This window comes from Labeo rohita, unplaced genomic scaffold, assembly GCF_022985175.1.
Source record: "Labeo rohita strain BAU-BD-2019 unplaced genomic scaffold, IGBB_LRoh.1.0 scaffold_335, whole genome shotgun sequence".
NCBI classification, from domain to species: domain Eukaryota; kingdom Metazoa; phylum Chordata; class Actinopteri; order Cypriniformes; family Cyprinidae; genus Labeo; species Labeo rohita.
In genome coordinates, this window is record NW_026129253.1 from 18,032 (window position 1) to 38,829 (window position 20,798).

Below are 20,798 nucleotides of genomic sequence, written 5' to 3' on the forward strand. Positions count from 1 at the left end.
ACTGTTGGCTTTTAAAATGTCATTTAAACTCTTTAAATGGTTGCACGTTAAAGGTTGTCTTGGAAAGTTAGATGTTACAGGGTATTTCTGATCGTAGGATCAAACTGTATTAAACATTCAGCAGCATTGCAATCGTTTTGGCTTACGCTAATTTATTGCAACAGTAAAATTAGATTTTGGCTAGCAAACAAAGGTCACCCTTACAAAAAAACCTGCAGGAATCCTGCAGGAATATTATGCAGATTTCCTACAGGATTTTAAGCTCATTTTCCTGAAGGAATACCTGCAGGAATTATATGAAGGAAACAATTATATGCAGGAATTATGTTCTCCAAAAATTACATTCGTACAGGTCTATTTAAAACATGCAGTTCCTGCAGGTTTAGTATGCAGGACAGATATTAAGTTATGTAGGTTGTTGCTAGTTGCCAGTTGTCTTCTGCAAGATACATGCAGGAGAAATAACTTCACAACGAAACAATGTATTTTCACAAATTATTTAGTTTATTAAAATTGTCAAAAATTTTAATAAAAAAGAAAGAGTGAAACGGAGTCCAATTCACAGCCAAATTTTGCTGAAGCCAGACATCTACTCCATTTTCCTGAAAAAAAAAACAAACAAAAAAAAAAACAAATGCATTAATGTTTTAAAAAAATGTGTGTGTGTGTGTGTGTGTGTGTGTGTAGTCCTAGTATTCCCCATATGTTATATCCCCCCTTATAAATCATGCAGAATGAGTTTTATTGAGAAAGTAAAATGCACAGTCTCCTGTGAGGGCTAGGTTTAGGTGTTTTTTTTTTAAAAACCATTCCCTATGGAATGAACCCATAAAACATGTAAACAAACTTGTAGTTTGTACATATGTTATAAAACCTTGTGTATCTTTTTTTTTTTTTTTTTTTGGTATGGAATGTGCAGTATAAAACCTTGTGTATAAAACATAAAAACCAAATGTGTGTGTGTCTGTGTAACAAATTATTACCTTACTCGTAACTTGTGTTCATCATTTAATTTTTCTCTGAGTGCTGCCCTGATGAACTTTATTGGAACATCTGGGAATTTTTTCTGTACTGTGTCTGTAAATGCAATTTCACTTATCAATGATTACAATTTTGAAATCATTACGTTATTTGAAATGTAACATATTTGTGCAAAGAAAAAAAAGGACATTTAACTCACCCAAGATGAGCATTACTTTGTCTTGGTCAAGAGCTGGCTTTGCCGTAGTGCCTTTATTTGCATTACCAGCCCTTCCAGACAGCCCATGAGTGGCCAACGTCTCTCGTCCAAACACTGCTACTGCCAGATCTTTAACCATGGCAGAGCATGATGAGCCACCCCGTCCACAACTTGCCAGGACAGTAGGACTAATTCCTAGACCCTGTGTCTGCAAAATAAAAAAAAAAAAAAAAAAAAAAATAGCAACTACCAAATAATAAAAAGTTAAAGACACCAAAATTAAAAGCATGTAACAATGACTATATATACATTACTGTGCAAATGTGTAAGTCTTGTTAAATTCTGCATTTAAAAAATTGCATCTCTTGCTTTAGCGTACCAGCTGTTTTAAAGGCAAAGGGGTTGACCAAATTTGTTCCAAGTAAATTGTACATGAAGTTAACATGCCTTCTATGATTTATGCACAGCACTGTACATGAATATATGTGACCCTGGACCACAAAACCAGTCATAAGCAATCATCTGAATGCTGAATAAATAAGCTTTTCATTGATGTATGGTTTGTTAAGAGATACACTAAACTATTTGAAAATCTGAAATCTGAGGGTGCAAAAAATCAAAATACTGAGAATATCGCCTTCAAAGTTGTCTAAATTAAGTTCTTAGCGATGCACATTACTAATCAAAAACTATGTTTTGATATATTTACACTAGGAAATTTACAAAATATCTTCTTGGAACATGATCTTTAATTAATATCCTTATGATTTTTTGGAATGAAAATAAAATAAAATTACTAATCGCTAATTTTGACCCATACAACGTACGCTACAAATATACCTGTGCTACTAAAGACTGGTTTTGTGGTCCAGGGTCACATATATGAACAAACAAATATATTATTATTCACCTTTTCAGGGGGATTTTTGTGGCTCAAATTCTCTTGGGATTTTTGATTGTTGAGAGTATCTGTTCTGAGTGTAATGTTCGGGGCCATGGATTCAAGCATTGGTAGAATTTCTTAAAAAAAAAAAATAAAAAAAATAATAACAATTCAATTCAGTTCAATTAAAAGTGATTAGCCTACTAACAGACAACCACACTGACAGATACATTGCTAAATAGATGGATAGACAGAGAAATACAGATATAAAAAACGAATACTTTGCTGCAAAGATATATTCAAGGCACGTAGATTTTCATTTTCTTTCTGTAGTCGACAAATTTCTTGCTCCAGCTGAGTTTCCCGGCTTGACTCTCCAGCTTGACTGTCCATGCTGTTTATCTCTTGCATTAACATAATATTCTTTCTGTTAATGACCTAAAGATAAACACAATATTGGGACCTTAATGTCATTACTGTTTGTGATTTAAAAAAAAAAAAAAAAAAAAAAAAAAAAAAAAAAACATAATGAAAAGTAGCATTGAACCTGTTACCTGATGTTTCATTGGAGGCTCTGAATCAGATGATGGGGACTGAGTTGGAGTGTACATTTTCTTTTTCTTTGCCACTCTTTTTTCTGTATTTGGCACACATGCCTGTGTTCTTCTTTTCCCCTCCAGCCTAAACATCCTCCTCCTGAGGGTTTCTTTGTTCTCTAAAGGGACAAAATACTTAAGGAAATACATATCTTCTATCATGACTGAATCTTGTTTGCTGTACTTTTTACCATCAATGTCTATAATTGTGGCTGGTGAACTTTCGTCCTCGTAGGCCACATCCACAACATCCCCAGGTTCAAACTTTTTTTTTAGTATGTCCTTTTTAGGGACAATGTCGTAGGTGGGTGGCTCCTCCCTCCATTCTACCAGAACCCAAGTTTTTGTCATTTTCTAAGATAGACAGATTGATTGATTAATTGATTCATAAATAAATAAATAAATATAAATATATGTATATATATATATATATATATATATATATATATATTTATACACACACACACACACACACACACAGTTGTGCTTGCAGAATATGCAAATATGTTAATAATTGTAACAAAATAAGAGAGATCATGAAACTTGCATGTTATTCTTTATTTAGTACTGACTTGAATAAGTCATTTAACATAACAAATGTTTATATATACTACACAAGAAGTAGTAATAATAATTTATAAAAAATAATTTAAAAGTCCCTGTTCAAAGGTCTATATACCCTGAAATCTTAATACTGTGTGTCATTTCCAGAATTATCCATGACTGTTTTTCTGTTTTGTGATAGTTGTTCATGAGTCCCTTGGTTGTCCTGAACAGTTAAACTGTATGCTGTTCCTCAGAAAAAAGAAAAACACAAATTCTTTGGTTTTTCAGCATTTTTGTGTATTTGAACCCTTTCCAACTTTGACTGTATGATTTTGAGATCCATCTTTTCACACTGAGGACAACTGAAGGACTCATGCAACTATTACAGAAGGTTCAAACACTCACTGATGCTTCAGAAGGAAACACAATGCATCAAGAGCCTGGGGGTGAAAACTTCTGAACAAAATGGAGATGTGTAAATTTTTCTTATTTTGCATAAATATCATATTTTTTTCATTTAGTACTGCCCTTCAGAGGATACAGAGCATAGGTACATGTTTCCCAGAAGACAAAATAAGTACAATTTATCCTGATCTTCAAATGCAAAAAGTTTTCACCCCCCAGCTTTGAACGGGGTCATTTTTATAGATTCAGTTATTTTTTCTTCTTGTAGAGTATATCTAAACATCTGTTATGTGAAATAGCTTATTCAGGTCAGTACTAAATAAAGAATAGCATGCAAGTTTGTTAAAATTATTAACATATTTGCTCAATCTGCAAGGGGTATGTACACTAGCACAACTGTATACAGAGAGAGAGAGAGAACAAAACTCCATATAGTCTCATCATCTGTTGCCTACAGCTGACTGTATCCATGACAACAGTGTTACCTTATACACCTGCCAGTGCTCTGCAAAGTCTCCGGTGCTGATTACAATTATTTCTGAGGTAACAAAAAAAGTACACTGATATCAATTATAAGCAGTGAAAATACAAAACAGAACAATGTTTTTGTTAACAGTGCACAAAAAAAGCTGATTTTATATAGTTAATTCTTAAAATCAGTTTTGATATAAGCTGTAGGCCTATACCGGTCTTGTTATAACGTATCCTCGACAGCGAAAAAAGAAAAAAAAAAAAACATTTTCATTTATTTTAGTGTTACAAAGACACAGCAGTGCAGTGATTTAAAACAGAACAGTCATTTAGAGCATTATAGCGATAAAATAATTTAATAAAAGCAGGACTTTACCTTCAGAAGACGGTTGGTGACAGTTGCATTCAAAAATGAATCGTGTAGGACGTCAAAGAAGCGCGTCATCTCAGTGAATCGAATCTTTTCTCTAAAAAGATTCATTTAGCGGTGCTGTTGTAAATTACACTGTTACGCCAGTAGGTGGCGAAAACCGAGCGTCTTTTTATGTGTGAAAGACTTGAATCTGTAAAACACAGATTCCTTAAAACAGAGAGTCTTCCACGACCAAACCATTTATTTTCTTTAAAAAAGTGCTTAATTTAATGTTCCTACTGTCAAATACACAGATGTTATTATTTTTATAAAATGTTTTGATATTACAGTTTGGATCAAGCTATATTATTTCAGAAAATATATTATGTTTACAAATAACACTCACATGTTTATTTTATAAAGGATACAAATGGAGTACAAAGTGTACTTAAATGAAGAGGCACCAGTTCCAGCTGCCACAAAAAGGCGATGGACGCAGAATACAACAGGTTGCTGAATTCAGAATAATATGCAATTAATTCTAATTTAGGCTATTTGTTTCTTATTGTACAATTACATATCAGCTTACATCAAATAAGCAAAAATCTGCTCTTTCTTCTACTTCAGGTGCAAAAAAAAGAAGACCATACAAGACATGGCTTATTCCAGATATAGTTAAAGTAATTCATGTTTTGATATTTGCCTAAAAAACATTTTCAGTTACAAATTCATACATGAATGTCAAGAAGGCATGTCTAACATGCCCCTTTATGTTTATAATTTCATGATTACAGGAAAACATTTCCAATGATGATAGTGGTGACAGTTTCAGCAAATCTAACAGGAACTCTCCTGATGCTCATGTGAGGATACAGTTGTTTTGTTTTGTGTCTTCTTACATTTCTGTCTTTTTAAAATGGTGCTTCTTTACCATCATGCACAGATGAATAAGTTTGGCAATTCTTTGTTCCTTTTTTAGCTAGTACGTATAAACATTAAAAAAAGTTTGTGCATTAAACTAGAGGTCCAAATGCATGTATATGTCTCACAGGGAAACTTTTCTACTGATGATGACAATGAGGTTGTCAGTGATGCTGATGAGAACTTTACAGACGCTGATGTGAGAATGAATTACTGATCTTTTTAAAAACCATGCTGTTTTTTATGCATACATTTGTAAATATGTGCATGTACTCACATATAGATTTTGTTTTTTACTGTGCAATAAATGCACTGTCTGACAGGAAAGCTTTTCTGCTGATGAGGAGGATGATGTTTTCAGCACATCTTATGAGAACTTTCCAGAGATTCATGTGAGAATACAGTTTGAATACAGTGCAGAATATTTATCTAGATTATCTAGTCTCATGCTTCTTTTGAAGCACGCTTTCTTTATGTGTCAGCATGTAATTAGTGCAATATCTACTTTCTAGATGCTCAGTAACCACAATGCAGTTTGTGAGGGAAGCACAGAAGAAAGAGAGGAGCTGTGTGCCAGTAAGGAAAAAATATATCCAAATGCCAAAATCACCAATGAAGAATCCCTACTGTGCATACTTGCCTACAGCCTCAGACATACAACATCCAAAGCAGCTTTGAGTGACTTGTTAGATCTTATCAATCTTCACTGTCCTGATTCCACCAATGGCGTTCCAGATAGTTTATACAAGTTCATGAAATCCTTTCACTGTGACACTTTTGAAGTCCAGTATATATGCCCGTCCTGCCAATATTTCTTTGGTAATGAAATCCCCACCCATTGTGCTTCATGTGATGGTACCCCAGGGGACACTGAAAACTTGATCAAATCTGGCTCTGTCTTTATCAAGCTATCGATTTCAGATCAATTGCGGGGTAAATTTCAGGATGCAGATTTTTGTCAGTCTTTGGATTACAAATGGTCAAGAACCAAGTGCAACTCACAAAATGTTGAAGACATATTTGATGGCGCTATGTACAAATCGATTGGTGCACTAAATGACCCAAAACTGCCAAATATTTCAGTGTCATGGAATGTTGATGGCGTTCCAATTTTCAAGTCTTCTCCATTTCACATCTGGCCACTTCAAGTCACGATCAATGAGCTCCCCCCAAATCTGAGGGCAAAGCATGTCATTCTTGGTGGATTGTGGTTTGGGCCTAGAAAGCCAGAAATGAACTCATTTCTACAGTCATTTGTTAATGAGCTGCGAAGTCTTGAAAACCAAGGGTTGTCTTGTCAGTGGAAGGGAGAAAAATCAGTAGTCCGTGTTTACAGTTTGCTTTGCATTTGTGACTCTGTGGCTCGTTGTGCTGTACAGAATGTCAAGCAATTTAATGGAGAGCATGGTTGTAACTGGTGCTATCAAAAGGGAGAGGTTGTAGAAAAGGGTAATGGGTTTACAAGGGTGTATCCTTTGCAGTCAGTGGAGCCAGAGCTGAGGACACATGAAAAACACACTAAAGATGCTCAGCAGGCTGTTGATTCTGGAACATGCGTACATGGAGTGAAAGGCCCATCTCCTCTGATGTTGCTGACATTTTTTAACATGGTTGCTGGATTTGGATATGATTACATGCATGGCATATTACTAGGTGTTTGCCGCCAACTGACTACCCTATGGTTTGACTCCAAATACTATACAGAACCTTGGTACATCGGGAGAAATATCGAGCAAATTGAAAGAAGGTTGCTTGCCATTCAACCACCTGCAAGTGTAACAAGACCGCCCCGTTCAATTTCTTTGCGTAAATATTGGAAAGCTTCCGAATACAGACACTTCCTCCTATTTTACAGCCTTCCCTGTTTGTTTGGCATTTTGCCCCAGAAATATCTTGACCATTTACTACTTCTAGTACAGGCCACATACATTCTCCTTCTAGATTCAATTTCTCCCCAAGACATTGACACAGCTGATGCCCTTCTAAAAGCATTTGTGGGCCATTTTGAGTCTCTGTATGCCAAGTGCCATGTGTCTTACAATGTCCACATACTTGTGCATGCAGCAGCATCTGTGAAAAATTGGGGTCCTTTATGGAGTCAGTGCGTTCTTATATGAGACTCAGAATGGACACCTACAGAAACTCTTTCATGGCACACAAGCTGTAGCAGAACAAATTGTTAACATGTTTAACCTTTACCAGCATGTTCCACGACTCATAGCTGCTGTATTTAAGGATGAACAAACACAACAAAGCAAAAGTTTTGTTGAAAAAATGTTGGGAGGCAGCAAGACTGTGACAAAGTGTATCAGTTGGTCTAGTGTGAGGTTTCTTGGATGCCCACATGTACGACAGCCGACCCCAAGAGAGTCTTATCTCCTTGAAGAGTCAGGTTTCAGTGCAGATAAAGCTTTCAGTTTTTATTCTAGGGCTGTGGTTAATGGCAAGCGAATTCATGCAAAAGGAACAAAATCTCTAACTAAAAGAATCAACCATGCAGTTCAAATCAAACATGGGTCTGTAGCATTAATACGGTCATTTATAGATGTAGGTAGTGGGCAAGGAGAAGGACATGCCTTCATTGATGTAATGAAAACAACAAGTAACAACCTCAGCAAAGACAGAAAATCAGGGATAACAGCAACAAACATTTTAAAAGAAAGAGGTATAGACTCAGTTGAGCTCATCAAATGCACAGACATACATTCAACCTGTGTCTACCTCAAGGCCCTACCAGGTCTTGCAGATAGTTTTTTTTTGCATCCAGCCAAACAGATGGGAGTTGGATTAAAAAGCTAGATAGCTGGATTGCCATTATAATGAATGTACTGTATAGAAAAAAGGTGCACAATGTACAGATTCATATATCTTGAATATTAAAACTTCTTAGATGTTTGCATAAATGCATAATTAGATAATTGATATTTTTGTCTTATAATTGCCTATAATTTATTCTTAATGTTATTTATTTATTTATTTGTTTGTTTGTTTGTTTATTGTATTGATTGTTTGTTAGGACCCATTGTTTTTATTGCTGACAACAGCAATAAACTGTTAAATAACTGTTAAATAAACAGGCAATGTTGTTATATCAAAAAAAATTCCATGAAATTTACAGTACTTCAATCTAAATAAAAATACAGTACAATTACAGCAACTACCTTTGTTCTCCAGTCTTTATATAGCCTATGCTGTAGAATCTTTTGTCCTGCATAATTTCATAATTCCTACAGAAAAAATGAAAATCCTGCAGGATTCCTGTAGGTTGTTTTTGTAAGGGACAAGTTAACACGGGCACATTCAAAGAATCAAAGGCTGAATCTTTACACCGCGTAGAAAGGGGCTTGTGTAAAAAGTTTTTTGTCCGTGTCTTATAGCTCAACGTAATTGTAACCACCATATAACCGCACACACCATTTTATTCGGGTTCGTATCCTGTGTCAAGCTGATGCTGTGGGAATTTTTTATTTTTTATTTTTTGAAGTGTAAAATGGTTACATTCTAAATGTAGTATTGGATACATAATGTGTCAGAAAACCCTTGGCCAGGCGTGGATTAACGCCCAGGCTCTCAGATTTAATACTTACTTAATAAAACTAAGAAAGATCTGTGTTTTCAAAACATCTAGTGACAAGTTAACACGTTTGCAAAGTAATATTTATAAGCAAAGATTTGACTGAAAAATGTTATTTAACGACTTTTGTTTTTGGCAACAGTACATCGTATTTATTCATTAAATGTTATTTTATGAATTTATTGCAACAGTAAAACGCAGAGGTCACAAGTCAACACAGACACTTTGAAATACTTAATGATTTTTTTTTTTACTTATTTTATTTTCAAATGATCAAACCGTCTGATCATTAAGCCTACCTATCGGCTGTTTGCGAATATATTCACAAGCAGAAAATCAGGTTTATATTTCATGCTTTTAGAATTAATCGGCTTGTGAACACAAGTCACAAGGTAACACGTTTACAAAGTATAGTATTTGCATAGAGATTTTCTATAACAGAATAAAGTTTATATTTTACATATGTACCGTTACTAAAATACCAGCTAGTGAATGCAGATCACAAGTTAACACGTTTATAAAGTAATTTTTATAAGCAACATTTCAGCTTCAATAGTCTTACATGTTTGCATTTCATTCAATGAAATAAATCACGTCACGTTTCCACAGACAACACACACAACGTTAAGTTACATTCATGAAACGAGACATCTAGTCTTTGACGAAAATGTACCATACTTTTACTATAGTAAATATAGGTTATCGATAGCGTTTGTAATTCAACCACAGTTGCCACAAATATTTTTTTTTGAGACTCCATGAAATGTTTTTACATCATAAACCATAAAATGTAAAGTACTTTTTACTACAATAAAACCATGGTTCATTTTTATAAACACAGGTCACAAGTTAACACGGGCACATCTCCTGGATTCAGCCAGCTGCATAATGTTGCGCCAAAAATAACATCCTGACTTCAATCCAAAAATGAGTAATATCGCCAATACAATCTTGTAGCTCAGTGCGTTAAGCACTGGCTTATCATAATACGGTAATTTTTTTAGCGAGTGTTCGAAACCCGTGCCAAACAGATTTTTTTTTTTGTTTATTTTCCGAACTTCAGCCGTTGCGGCCGATTATACCATTCATTTGTAATCTTTACAAGAATGCCAAAATCATACAATGCGCAAGTCTGCGTTTATTAGACAGCTTAATATCACGTCAGTTTGTGCTTTCAGAATCGGCGAATCTGCTGCCGTCGCACATCACATCTGGAGCGGTGGACCTGAACCAGGAAGTTGGTCACCAGATAACACGGTCACCAGTTAAACCGTAACACCGGCGTTCGACAGCGGCGTCGCTAAAAGGCTTCGTGTTTCCGGCGAACAATCCAGTGGATTATACCTTTTTCTGCTGCATAATTTTTCATGGACAGCGTCTTTTTGAGGAGTATATATATCTATATATATATTTTTTTGTGGATACTTACCTTGAAGCACATTTAAAACAGCCGGAGCCGTGTGGATTTGCGCTCCCGGGGAATAAAAAGACTGCCGGTGAGACCGATCTGAAATCTTGTATATAGTGTACTGTTTGGACATTGAGAGACAAAACACACGCCCATACACTCACACACATATACATACATATATTTTTGTTGTATTGTACTGTTTCAGATTTCTTTGGCACTTTGTTATAGTTATATGTATAATACACTTGGTTGGCTACGGTGGCTGTCTGTGTACATTCGTTCATTCATTTATACATACACGTATCTTCCCTTTTAATATGTGTAAGTTCCACGCTCTGCGCGGAATTGTTACAGGTGATTGATAATATTTATTATAAAGAAACATCATCGAGTGATCATAAAATTGTATGGGCTCAGGTTGATTTGAGTGGATTGAAAAGACGACCAGGATTATTGATTTTAAATACAGAGCTTTTAAAGGAAGTTTTAAAGAAGGAATAGGAAAATTAATAAAAGAAGAGCATAAAAATCAATTGTATAAAGAAGACCAAAGAATATGGTGGGATAATGTTAAATATAGAATCAGGAAATATGAAGTGAAGTTTAGCAAAATAGTGAAAGGCAAGGAATTTTAAAGAAAACGAAATAAATGAATTAAAAGATATATGGAATGAGAGAGGAAAAAAATGTGCAAAAAAATTTAATATTAGAAGGAAAACCTAAAGAAATAGAAGAAAGGAAATTTAGAGGGGAGATGTTAAGAAGTAGAGCAAAATATGTAGTAGAAGGGGAAAAATGTACAAAGTTCTTTAAAAAAGTAGACAAAAAGAAGACAGAAGGAATGATCAAAAAAATAAAGGGAGAAAATGGTAAGATAGTAAAAGAAACAAGATATTTTAAGAGAAATAACAATTTTGTAATAAGTTATTTAGTAAAGAAAAAATTGAAAGAACAGAAAAATAATTTTTAATAGGAAAAATAAAGAAAAAATTGGATTCAGATGATAAAAAATTAAGTAATGAGGAGATAAGAAAATAAGAAATAGAATGTGCTATAATGCAATTGAATAATGGAAAGAGTCCTGGAAGAGATGGTTTACCAAGTGAGTTTTACAAATATTTTAAGGAAATGTTGTCACCAATTTTAAAAGAAGTGTATGAGGAGATCTTCAAACGGGCAAAATCAAGTAATTTTATGGGGACTAGGGTCATAAAATTAATTTATAAGATAAGAGGAGATAGGAATGACAGACCAATAACAATGCTAAATACAGATTATAAAATTTAAAAAAAAATTTTACCTAACATAATTGAAACAAACCAGGCGTATGCTATCAAAGGAAGAGATATCACAGATACTGTGAGTAGTATAAGAGATGTAGTGAGTTATATGTTGGAGGAAAGAAAAAGAGGATATGTTATAAGTTTAGATCTAGAAAAAGCGTTTGACAGTGTAGAACATGATTTTTTTTATTTGCAATTTTAGAAAAGTTTGATTTTGGGGAGAATTTTATAAAATGGTTGAAGATTCTTTATAAAGGGGCAAAAAGGGAAGAAAAAGAAATTAAAGGAGTTGATGTAGGAGAAAATTAAGAATTACAAAAGATATATCAATATGCAGATGACACAACATTAATAGTAAAGGATGTTAAAAGTGTTGAAAAAGCAATGGAAATATTAGAAAGGTACTGTAAAGGAACGGGGGCAAAAATCAACATACAGAAAACAGTGTATATGAACATAGGTGAGGGGGAGAGTATTCAAAAGTTTTTTTTCTTTTTAAAGAAGAAGAAAATTTAAAGGTCTTTGGAGTGAGAATTGGGAAAAATGAAAGAGCGATGAGGGATATAATGTGGGATGAAGTGACTGGGAAGCTAACATTAAAAGGAAAGGTGTTAGTACTGAATGCCTTAATGTTAGCAAAAATGTGGTATGTGTTAGGAGTAGCACCGATGCCAATGTGGATAAGTAAAAGAATAAAAACAACTGTTGTAAAATTTCTATGGGATTCTAAACCATAAAGGATTGCATATCAAACAATAACAGGAGATGTGAAAGAAGGGAGGTTAGGATTACAAGATCCAGAATTAAAGAAAAAGAGCTTTAGGGTTAAAACAGTGAGAAGGTTTTTAAATGAGGAACATCAGGCACAATGGAAAACGATTATGAGGATGATTTTAAATAAACGTGGAAATATGAATATTGGATCAGACATTTTATGGATGAAATTAAAGCAAAACTTGATAATTAGAATCCCAGAGTTTTATAGAGAAGTTTTGGAAGCATGGGGGGAATTCAAAACAAATCTTTGCATAAAGCCACAGAAGAGAGAAGAGATTCTAAATCAAGCATTGTTTTTAAATGATAATGTTTTATATAAAGGGAAAGAATTGTATTTTAAACAATGGATTATTGCTGGCTTTAAGAGAGTGAAAGATAATTACATGAAGTAAAAGAAGGATTTTTGCCTTTTCATGCTATTTTAGATGAGGTGAAAGAGGTTGAAGATGATGTAAATGTGAAGAGTTTAGAAAAGCAATATCAGCAGGTTAAAGAAGCAATCTCTGAACAATGGATAAAGAAAATTGTGGAATATAAAGGAAATAAAGGGGAAAATAATGAGTTTATAAAAGAAAAAGGAGAAGACGCTTTTTTCAATAAGTGTTTGGTGAAAGAATTTTATGTGATTTTAGGGATTTAGTTTTTAAAGAGCCTGCAGGGTTAAAATTTTGGGAAAAAGTGTTTAATGATTTTGATAAGAGAATGTTATGGAAAATTTTGAGGAAGTGGTATATGGATGCAAAAATGGAAAATTTGGACTTTTGTATAAGACATAATATAATTTTTTTCAGAACTAAAACTGTATAAGATGGGATTAACTGAAAATGCAATGTGTAAAGTTTGTTTATTAAAGGAGGAAGGGATTTTACATATGTTTCTATTATGTACAGAGTTAAAGGATTTTAAACTAAAAATAAATGAAAAATGTGGTAAAAGAATTGATGGGGGACAAAGGGGATGAAATTGAAAATGAACAGAAATGGAATTGTGTTTTTTTTATTTGGTGTTAACAGAATGTGAAAAGCAAAGTGTGATAAATATATATCTATCTGTGGCAAGATATGTAATATGGTGTAGGAGAAATTTAGAGGGAAGAATAGAAAATTGAATTTGTGGACTAATTTTAAAAGTAAAATTAGAGAGTATATAAGGACATTAGAGGAGTATTTTAAATGAGAAGGGAAGATGCAGCTATTTAATAAATTGATAGGGAAAAATAATCCTTTCATTAAGAATACACTGAATGGATTAGAAGTGAATTTGTAAGAATAGATGTGCAATGGTATGACTGTATTATATTTGATTGCATTATTGTATGATTTTGTGGAGAAATGTATTGAAAATGATTGTAATGATTTTTAAATGAATAAAAAAAAAAAGCGTCTGATCTCGGAAGCTAAGCAGGGTCGGGCCTGGTTAGTACTTGGATGGGAGACTGCCTGGGAATACCAGGTGCTGTAAGCTTTTGGCTTTTCTTCACTACTGATATAATACGCTGGCCTTCAGGGGGGCTGACCTTTAAATAGGCAACTCTTTGCAACAGCTGTCGCTTACGGCCATACCACACTGAGCACACAAGAGGTGCTAGTGAGCAAATAAGGAAGTGATTAGGCCATAGTGGGGTGAGGGAGGCTCAACCAAAGTTTTTGTGTTTGTTACTTTGTTTTGTTAAAATAAGTGTTTGTTTCTACTTTTTTTGTTATTTTTGTTTTGATTGTGTCCTCCCAACAGCTTTGCTGTTTGGGAGGGACCTGTTAATTTTTCTGTTTTTTTTTTTTTTTTTGTAAAATGGATGGATTATTGGTAACTGACATGGATTCGACTCGAGGAACACGGCAGCAAACAGAAAATGGACTGGAAAAACGACACAGAGAAAGGGATTATACTAAAAGGTTTGACAGGAGGATTTACACCAAAGAAGGGATGGTGGTGGTGGATTTGTCAGAGGTACAAGACGGAAGAGCGGAGGACATTATCAAAGCATTAACAGAAAAGATTGAAGTGACGTGCATTTTAGCAGTGAGACCTAAATTGATGAAAGAATATGAGATTACTTTGGAGTGTGAAGAGGACACTGAGAAATTGGCTGATGGACTAACTATTAAAGGAAAAATCTGTGAAGTTAAAAAGTTGCACAACAGGGACTTTGTGGTATCTTTTATGCATTTGCCTGCATACCTGGATGACGATGAGCTTTTAAGTAAGCTAGAGGGATGGGGGGTAACCCCCATTTCTCAAATAAGGAGGAGATTTTACCCAGGCACCTGCATAGAAGATGGAACAAGGTTCCTAAAAGTATGGTTTCCAAAGGAAGTGGCTTCCTTGCCTTACAGCACGAGGATGGAGACGGAGGAAGGTCCTCAATACTTTAGGGTGATACACAGCCAGCAGGTGAGAACCTGTAGGCTGTGTATGAGCCCTGACCACATAATGAAGGACTGTCTGAACTTCAAGTGTTACAAATGCGAGGAAAAAGGTCATTTCACGAGAGACTGTACTGCGGTGAGGTGTCTGGATTGCAGGATGGTGTTGGACAAATGTGAATGCTGGATGGACAATGAGCAACAAGAGGAGGATCAGGTGAGTGGGCAAATGCATGGGAGTGATAATGAAGAGGAGAAACAGGAGGGCGCAGAAAGATTGACGGAAAAGGATATCAAAACCGCAGACACTGACGACAGACACGAACGGACTGGATTAATGCAGGAAGATGAAGAGACATGGACACCAATGCAGATAACTGCAAGTTTACAAAATGTGCTGGATAAAGTGGAGGAGCAAGAATGGGTCAACGAAGAAGGGGAGGGGGCAGACAAAGACTGAAAACATCAAGGACAGCAGCAACGCGGAGGCATCGAACAAAAGAGGAAGACAGATGGAGGTAACGCCAATTATTGAAAAAGCAAGGAAAAAAGTGTTGAAAAAAGGATAGTACGTGGTGAAATTTTAGAATAAGGGGGCGATATGGACTGATAAAATGAGGTTTTTATTTGTTTTATTTTATTTTATGGTTCTGAGAATTGTGACTTTTAATGCAAGAGGTTTACTGAATGGTTTTAAATTTGTAAAGGTGAAAGAATTGTGTAAAAATGATGATGTGATTTTGTTGCAAGAAACAAACTGGAGAGGGAATGTAATGGAGGATTTTAAAAGAAGGTGGGAAAAGAATGGGAGGAGGAGTGGCTATTTTGATAAGAAAAGGGCAGGATATTATGGCAAAACAAATGTATGATGATAAAAAAGGGAAATGTATTGCGGTGGAAATTGAATTTGAAGATGAAAAATTCATTGTAGTAAATGTACATGCACCAAATGAGGAAAAGGAGAAGAAAATGAATTTTAATGTTTTAAGGGATGTAACTGAGCAATGGAAAAAGGTGGTGGTTGCAGGGCATTTTAATACTGTTTTTAACAAATTAGACATGGCTAATGGGATGGTTTTTAAGGCAGATGGAGGAAGGAAGGAACTTAAATTACTGATGGAGAAAAAAAACAATGTGATTGATTTTATAAGGAAACGACTTTAAGTGATCATAAAATTGTTTTAATGCGGGTGGATTTTGAAAGAGAAATGAAGGGACCTGGGGTGTGGATATTAAATAGAAATTTTAAAGAATGAAAGTTTTAAAAAAGGAATTGAGAATTTATTAAATGTGGAAAAAAGGATGCAAATGTACTTAGAAGATATAAGACAATGGTGGGAAAATGTGAAATTTGAAATAAAGAAATATTCAATCAATTACTGTCAGTCATTACAAAGGGTTAAAAGAGCTAAGGAACAAGAAATAAGGAGAACGTTAAAAAAAAAAGTTAAACAAAAAAGAAGTAAATGTGCAAAAAATAATTAAAAAGGGAGGAGAAGCTGAAAAAAATGGAGAGAGAGAAATGTAAGGGAGCAATGTTAAGAAGTAAAGCTAAATACACAATAGAGGGAGAAAAATGTACCAGATTATTATTATTTTTTTTTAATTATCTTGAAAAAAGCAGAGGAAAAGTTGAAACAATCAAAGAACTTAAAAATAGAGATGGCCAGTCAGTTTTTAGTGCAGGGGAGATTTTAAAAGAAGTAAAGACTTTTTATGAACAACTCTTTAAATCAGCAGGGGTGGATGGGGAGAAAAGGAATGTTTTGTTGCAACAGATAACTAGGAAGGTTGGAGAGGAAGATAAAACCGACTGTGAAAGGGAGATAGGAACTGAACAAATTATACAGGCTATAAACCTACTAAATGTAAAAAAAAAGAGTCCAGGAATAGATGGTACTGGAAGTAAATTTTACAAAGTTTTTAAGGAAAAATTAAGTGTGATTTTAAAATAAATTTGTGACAGTGTTTTTAGGAAAGGAGGAGTCAATCTAAGAATGGGGTTAGCACCCCTGGACTAAAGAATGTAATGCCAAGCATAATTGAAACAAATCAAGCGTATGCAGTCAAGGGGAGGGACATAGCAAACATTACAAGTAGCATAAGAGACATAATAAGCTACATAAAAGAAAAGGAGAAGAATGCTTATATTATTAGTTTGGATTTCAGAAAGCATTTGATAGAGTAGAGCATGGATTTTTATTTTCAGTTTTAAAGAAATTCGGGTTTGGGGAAAATTTTATTAAATGGATTTCAATTTTATACTAGGATATTTTAACAAAAGTAAAATGTAATGTTTTTTTTAACTCAACCTTTTAAAGTTTTAAGGTCCATAAGGCAGGGGTGTCCACTATCATCGCAGTTATGTTCATTGGTGGCGGAACCTTTAGGACTTCTAATAAATAAGGAGAAAGGAATAAAAAGAATAGAAATGGAAGAGGGAGGCGAACTTAAGAAAATCTTTCAATATGCGGATGATACAACATGTGATGGGTTTAGTGGATGTAGAACAAAAAATGAAAAGCATGAGGATGAAGATTGTAAGGAAATATCTGGATAGGACAAACAAAGCTGAATGGATGAAAAGGTTTTTAATCTAAATAAATGTGGCAATTTTAAATTGGGGGACCAAGTTTTATGGATGAAACTCAAAAATTGGATGCTAGAGGGGATACCAGGATTTTATCAAGGAGTTCTAAGTGCTTGGAGGCTTTTTTTTTTTTTTTAAACAGAGGTCGATTTTAACCCGAAGGGAAGGGAAATGGTTTTAAATCAACCTCTGTGAAAACAAAATGGATGCGTTTTTAAAATGTAAGGATGAGTTGATTGATTTTAATTTGGGTACTTTAAAAATGTTTTATTGTTTTTTTAGAAATTCAGTTTTTAAGAAACCCATCGCTAATCAGTTTTGGTTGAGGCACTTTGATGAAATTGAAGAGAATGATACTTGGAAGAACATGCAATGGCATTGGTTAGATGTGGAACTGGAATGCTTTGATTATTTTATAAGACATAATGTGTTTTTTACTGAAATGAGACTGTGTGCAATGCAAAAGGAAACAAATGGTCAGTGCAAAGTATGTAAAAGAATGATGAAGGTATTTTACACTTGTTTTTATTTTGTGAAAAATTGACCCCCTTTTTTAAAGAACTAAAAGAGATAATTAATAATCTGAGAGATAAGGGCGATTTGAACTGGGAGATTAGTTTTATGTTGGGAATGAGAGAAAATGATGCAAATAAGAAAATTATCAAATTGTTTTTAATCCTGGCAAAAAAGGCAGTTTGGAAAAGAAGAGGTGGGGGATTTTTACAAATTTTTTACAAAAGATGTCATGTGTATTCTTAGACAAAAGCATATTGCTATGCCTGATAATGACGGTTATTAGTTTTCTTTTTGCATAGACACACTAAAACGATGCTTATATGTTTTCCTTTCACGTCTTATGGAGTTTTTATTTTTATCTCTTCTGTTTTAACTGATTCTAATAATGAATGTGTTTATGACAAAAAAAGTGTGTCTGATCTCAGAAGCTAAGCAGGTTAGTAGTTAATAATAGTAGTTAAATAGGCAACTCTTTGCAGCAGCTCTTGCTTACGGCCATACCACCCTGAGCGCGCCTGATCTCACCTGATCTCGGAAGCTATTGGATATTGGATATAAGATATTGGAAGTAGAAACAACACCCGAAAGAAGGATTATTTGAAGGAAGCAACTGTGACGGTGGATGTGGCGAATGTTAATGCGAGGGCGGAGGACATTATAAAAGAAATAACAGGAAAGATTGGAGTTGGAAACATCTTGGCGGTAAGACCAAAGCAAAATAAACAATATGAAGTTACTTTGGAAAACGTGGAGGATGTTGAGCTACTAGTTGATGGACTAATGATTAAAGGAGTAAACTGTGAAGTAATCAGGCTACAGAATAGAGATTACGTTGTCTTGTTTATGCACTTGCCCGCTTGCACTGATGATCAGGAAATTTTAAATAAACTTAAAGGGTGGGGGGTTACCCCTATTTCAGAAATTAATAGACGTATGTATCCAGGCACAAAGATCGAGGATGGAACGAAATTTGTAAAGTCTCGCTTCCCCAAAGAAGTTGTCTCCCTCCCTTACAGCACAAGGCTGGAAACGGCTGAAGGACCCCAATACTTTTGGGTGATGCACAGCCATCAGATTAAAACCTGTCGGTTGTGCATGAGCCCGGAACACATAATGAAGGACTGTCCAGAATTTAAGGCAGATGGCATGGTTTTTAAAAATGATTCGGGAAGGAAGGAATTGAAATCGATGATGGTGGATTTTATGTTGGCTGATGTGTGGAGAGAAAGGAATGTCAAAAGAAGGCAATATTCAAGAAGACAGAGGGTGGGGAGTTTTATGTGTCAGACAAGAATTGATTTTATCCTGAGCCCGAGGAATCTTGAAGGTTTTATAGAAAACTTGAGTTACAGGGAAACGAGCCTAAGCAACTATAAGTCCCTACACATAAGAATTGATTGGAGTACAGTTAAAAGAGGTCCAGGGGTGTGGGTTTTAAATACTGAGGTTTTAAAAAGTGAGAGTTATGTTCATGATGTTAAAGATATTATTGAAAAGGAGAAGTTGAATGAAATGTATGAGGAAGACAAAAGATTATGGTGGGAGAATGTAAAGTTTTTAATTAAACAACACACAATTCGATTTTGTAGATCAATAGAGAAATGTAAAAGGTGTACGGTAAAGGAAATAAGAGAGAACTTAGAAAAAGAGCTAGAACGGGATGACAAGGACATGGCAAAGATAAAAGAATTGGAAGACAAACTTAAAGAATTAGAGGAGAAAAAGTATGAAGGTGCAAGATTAAGAAGTAAAGCTCAATATTTAGTGGAGGTGGAAGTTTTTCTTTGATTTGGAGAGAAGGAAAGGGAAGAGTGAAATGATAAAAGAGATAAAACGAAAACGAAAAGGGGGTTAAAAATAATGAAGACATATTGGAAGAAATGAGGAAATACTATGAGAAATTGTTTACAACAGAAGGAGTGGAAGAAGATAGTGAAGAATTGCTTAAAGTGATTGAAACGAAAGTGGGAAAAGAAGAAAAAGAGATGTGTGATGAAGAGATAAGTGAAGGAGAAATAGAAATAGCAATAAAAGAACTCAATAAGAAGAAGAGTCCGGGGATTGACGGTTTGGGGAGTGAATTTTATATGGTTTTTAAGGATGTTTTAATTGGGATTTTAAAAGAGGTGTACGATGAGGTTTTTTTGAGGGAGCGAACAAATTTAAGAATGAGCATGGGTTTGATGAAAGTTATCATTAAGAAAAAAGGAGACAAAGCAGATCTTAAGAATTATAGACCCTTGACAATGTTAAATACTGATCTTAAAATTTTATCAAAGGTTTTAGCTAACAGGCTGAAAGAGGTGATGCCAAAAATTAAGTCCAACCAGGCATATGGAGTGAAAGGCAGAGACATAGCAGATACAACTTTAAGTATAAAAGACATTATAAGCTATATTAAGGGGGAAAAATTGAATGGATATGTCATAAGCCTAAAGTTTGAAAAAGCCTTTGATAGAGTTGAACATCAGTTTTTATTTGAGGTTTTAAAGAGGTTTGGGTTTGGGGAGAATTTTATTCAATGGATTCAAATTTTATATGGAGGGGTGGTTACAAGAATCAAATGCAATGGGTTTTTAACTAAATGTTTTAAACTCACAAGGTCAGTCAGACAGGGATGTCCACTTTCTGCACTTTTATATTCTCTGGTGGCGGAACCTTTAGGTTTAGCCATCAAAAAAGATGTAAATGTGAGGGGTATAGAAATTGAGGGGGGTGCGAGCGAGCATACAATTTTTCAATACGCTGATGATACAACCTTGATATTAAGGGATATACAAAGTGTCAAAGCAGCAATGAATGTCATGCAAAATTATTGTAAGAAATCGGGAGGCAAAATAAATGAAGATAAAACGGTATATATGAGGTTTGGCGGGGTACCTGTTTTAACAGATGTTTTTAAGTTCAAAGAAGTGGAAGAGATTAAGATT

General features: G+C 34.6%; 1 protein-coding gene across 1 annotated transcript in view; it reads right to left on the reverse strand.

Annotated features, from left to right (window-relative positions):
• Positions 1-486: 486 nt before the first annotated feature.
• LOC127160354 (BEN domain-containing protein 6-like) overlaps positions 487-20,798 on the reverse strand; it is a 32,541-nt gene continuing 12,229 nt past the window's right edge. Inside the window, exons 3-9 of the mRNA XM_051103001.1 lie at positions 2,851-3,013; positions 2,618-2,778; positions 2,345-2,501; positions 2,091-2,200; positions 1,181-1,388; positions 984-1,077; positions 487-602 (exon numbers count right to left, since the gene is read on the reverse strand). Coding sequence (XP_050958958.1) covers positions 590-602; positions 984-1,077; positions 1,181-1,388; positions 2,091-2,200; positions 2,345-2,501; positions 2,618-2,778; positions 2,851-3,010 — 903 coding nt within the window. The 5' untranslated portion in view covers positions 3,011-3,013 and the 3' untranslated portion in view covers positions 487-589. The remainder of the gene's footprint in view (positions 603-983; positions 1,078-1,180; positions 1,389-2,090; positions 2,201-2,344; positions 2,502-2,617; positions 2,779-2,850; positions 3,014-20,798) is intronic.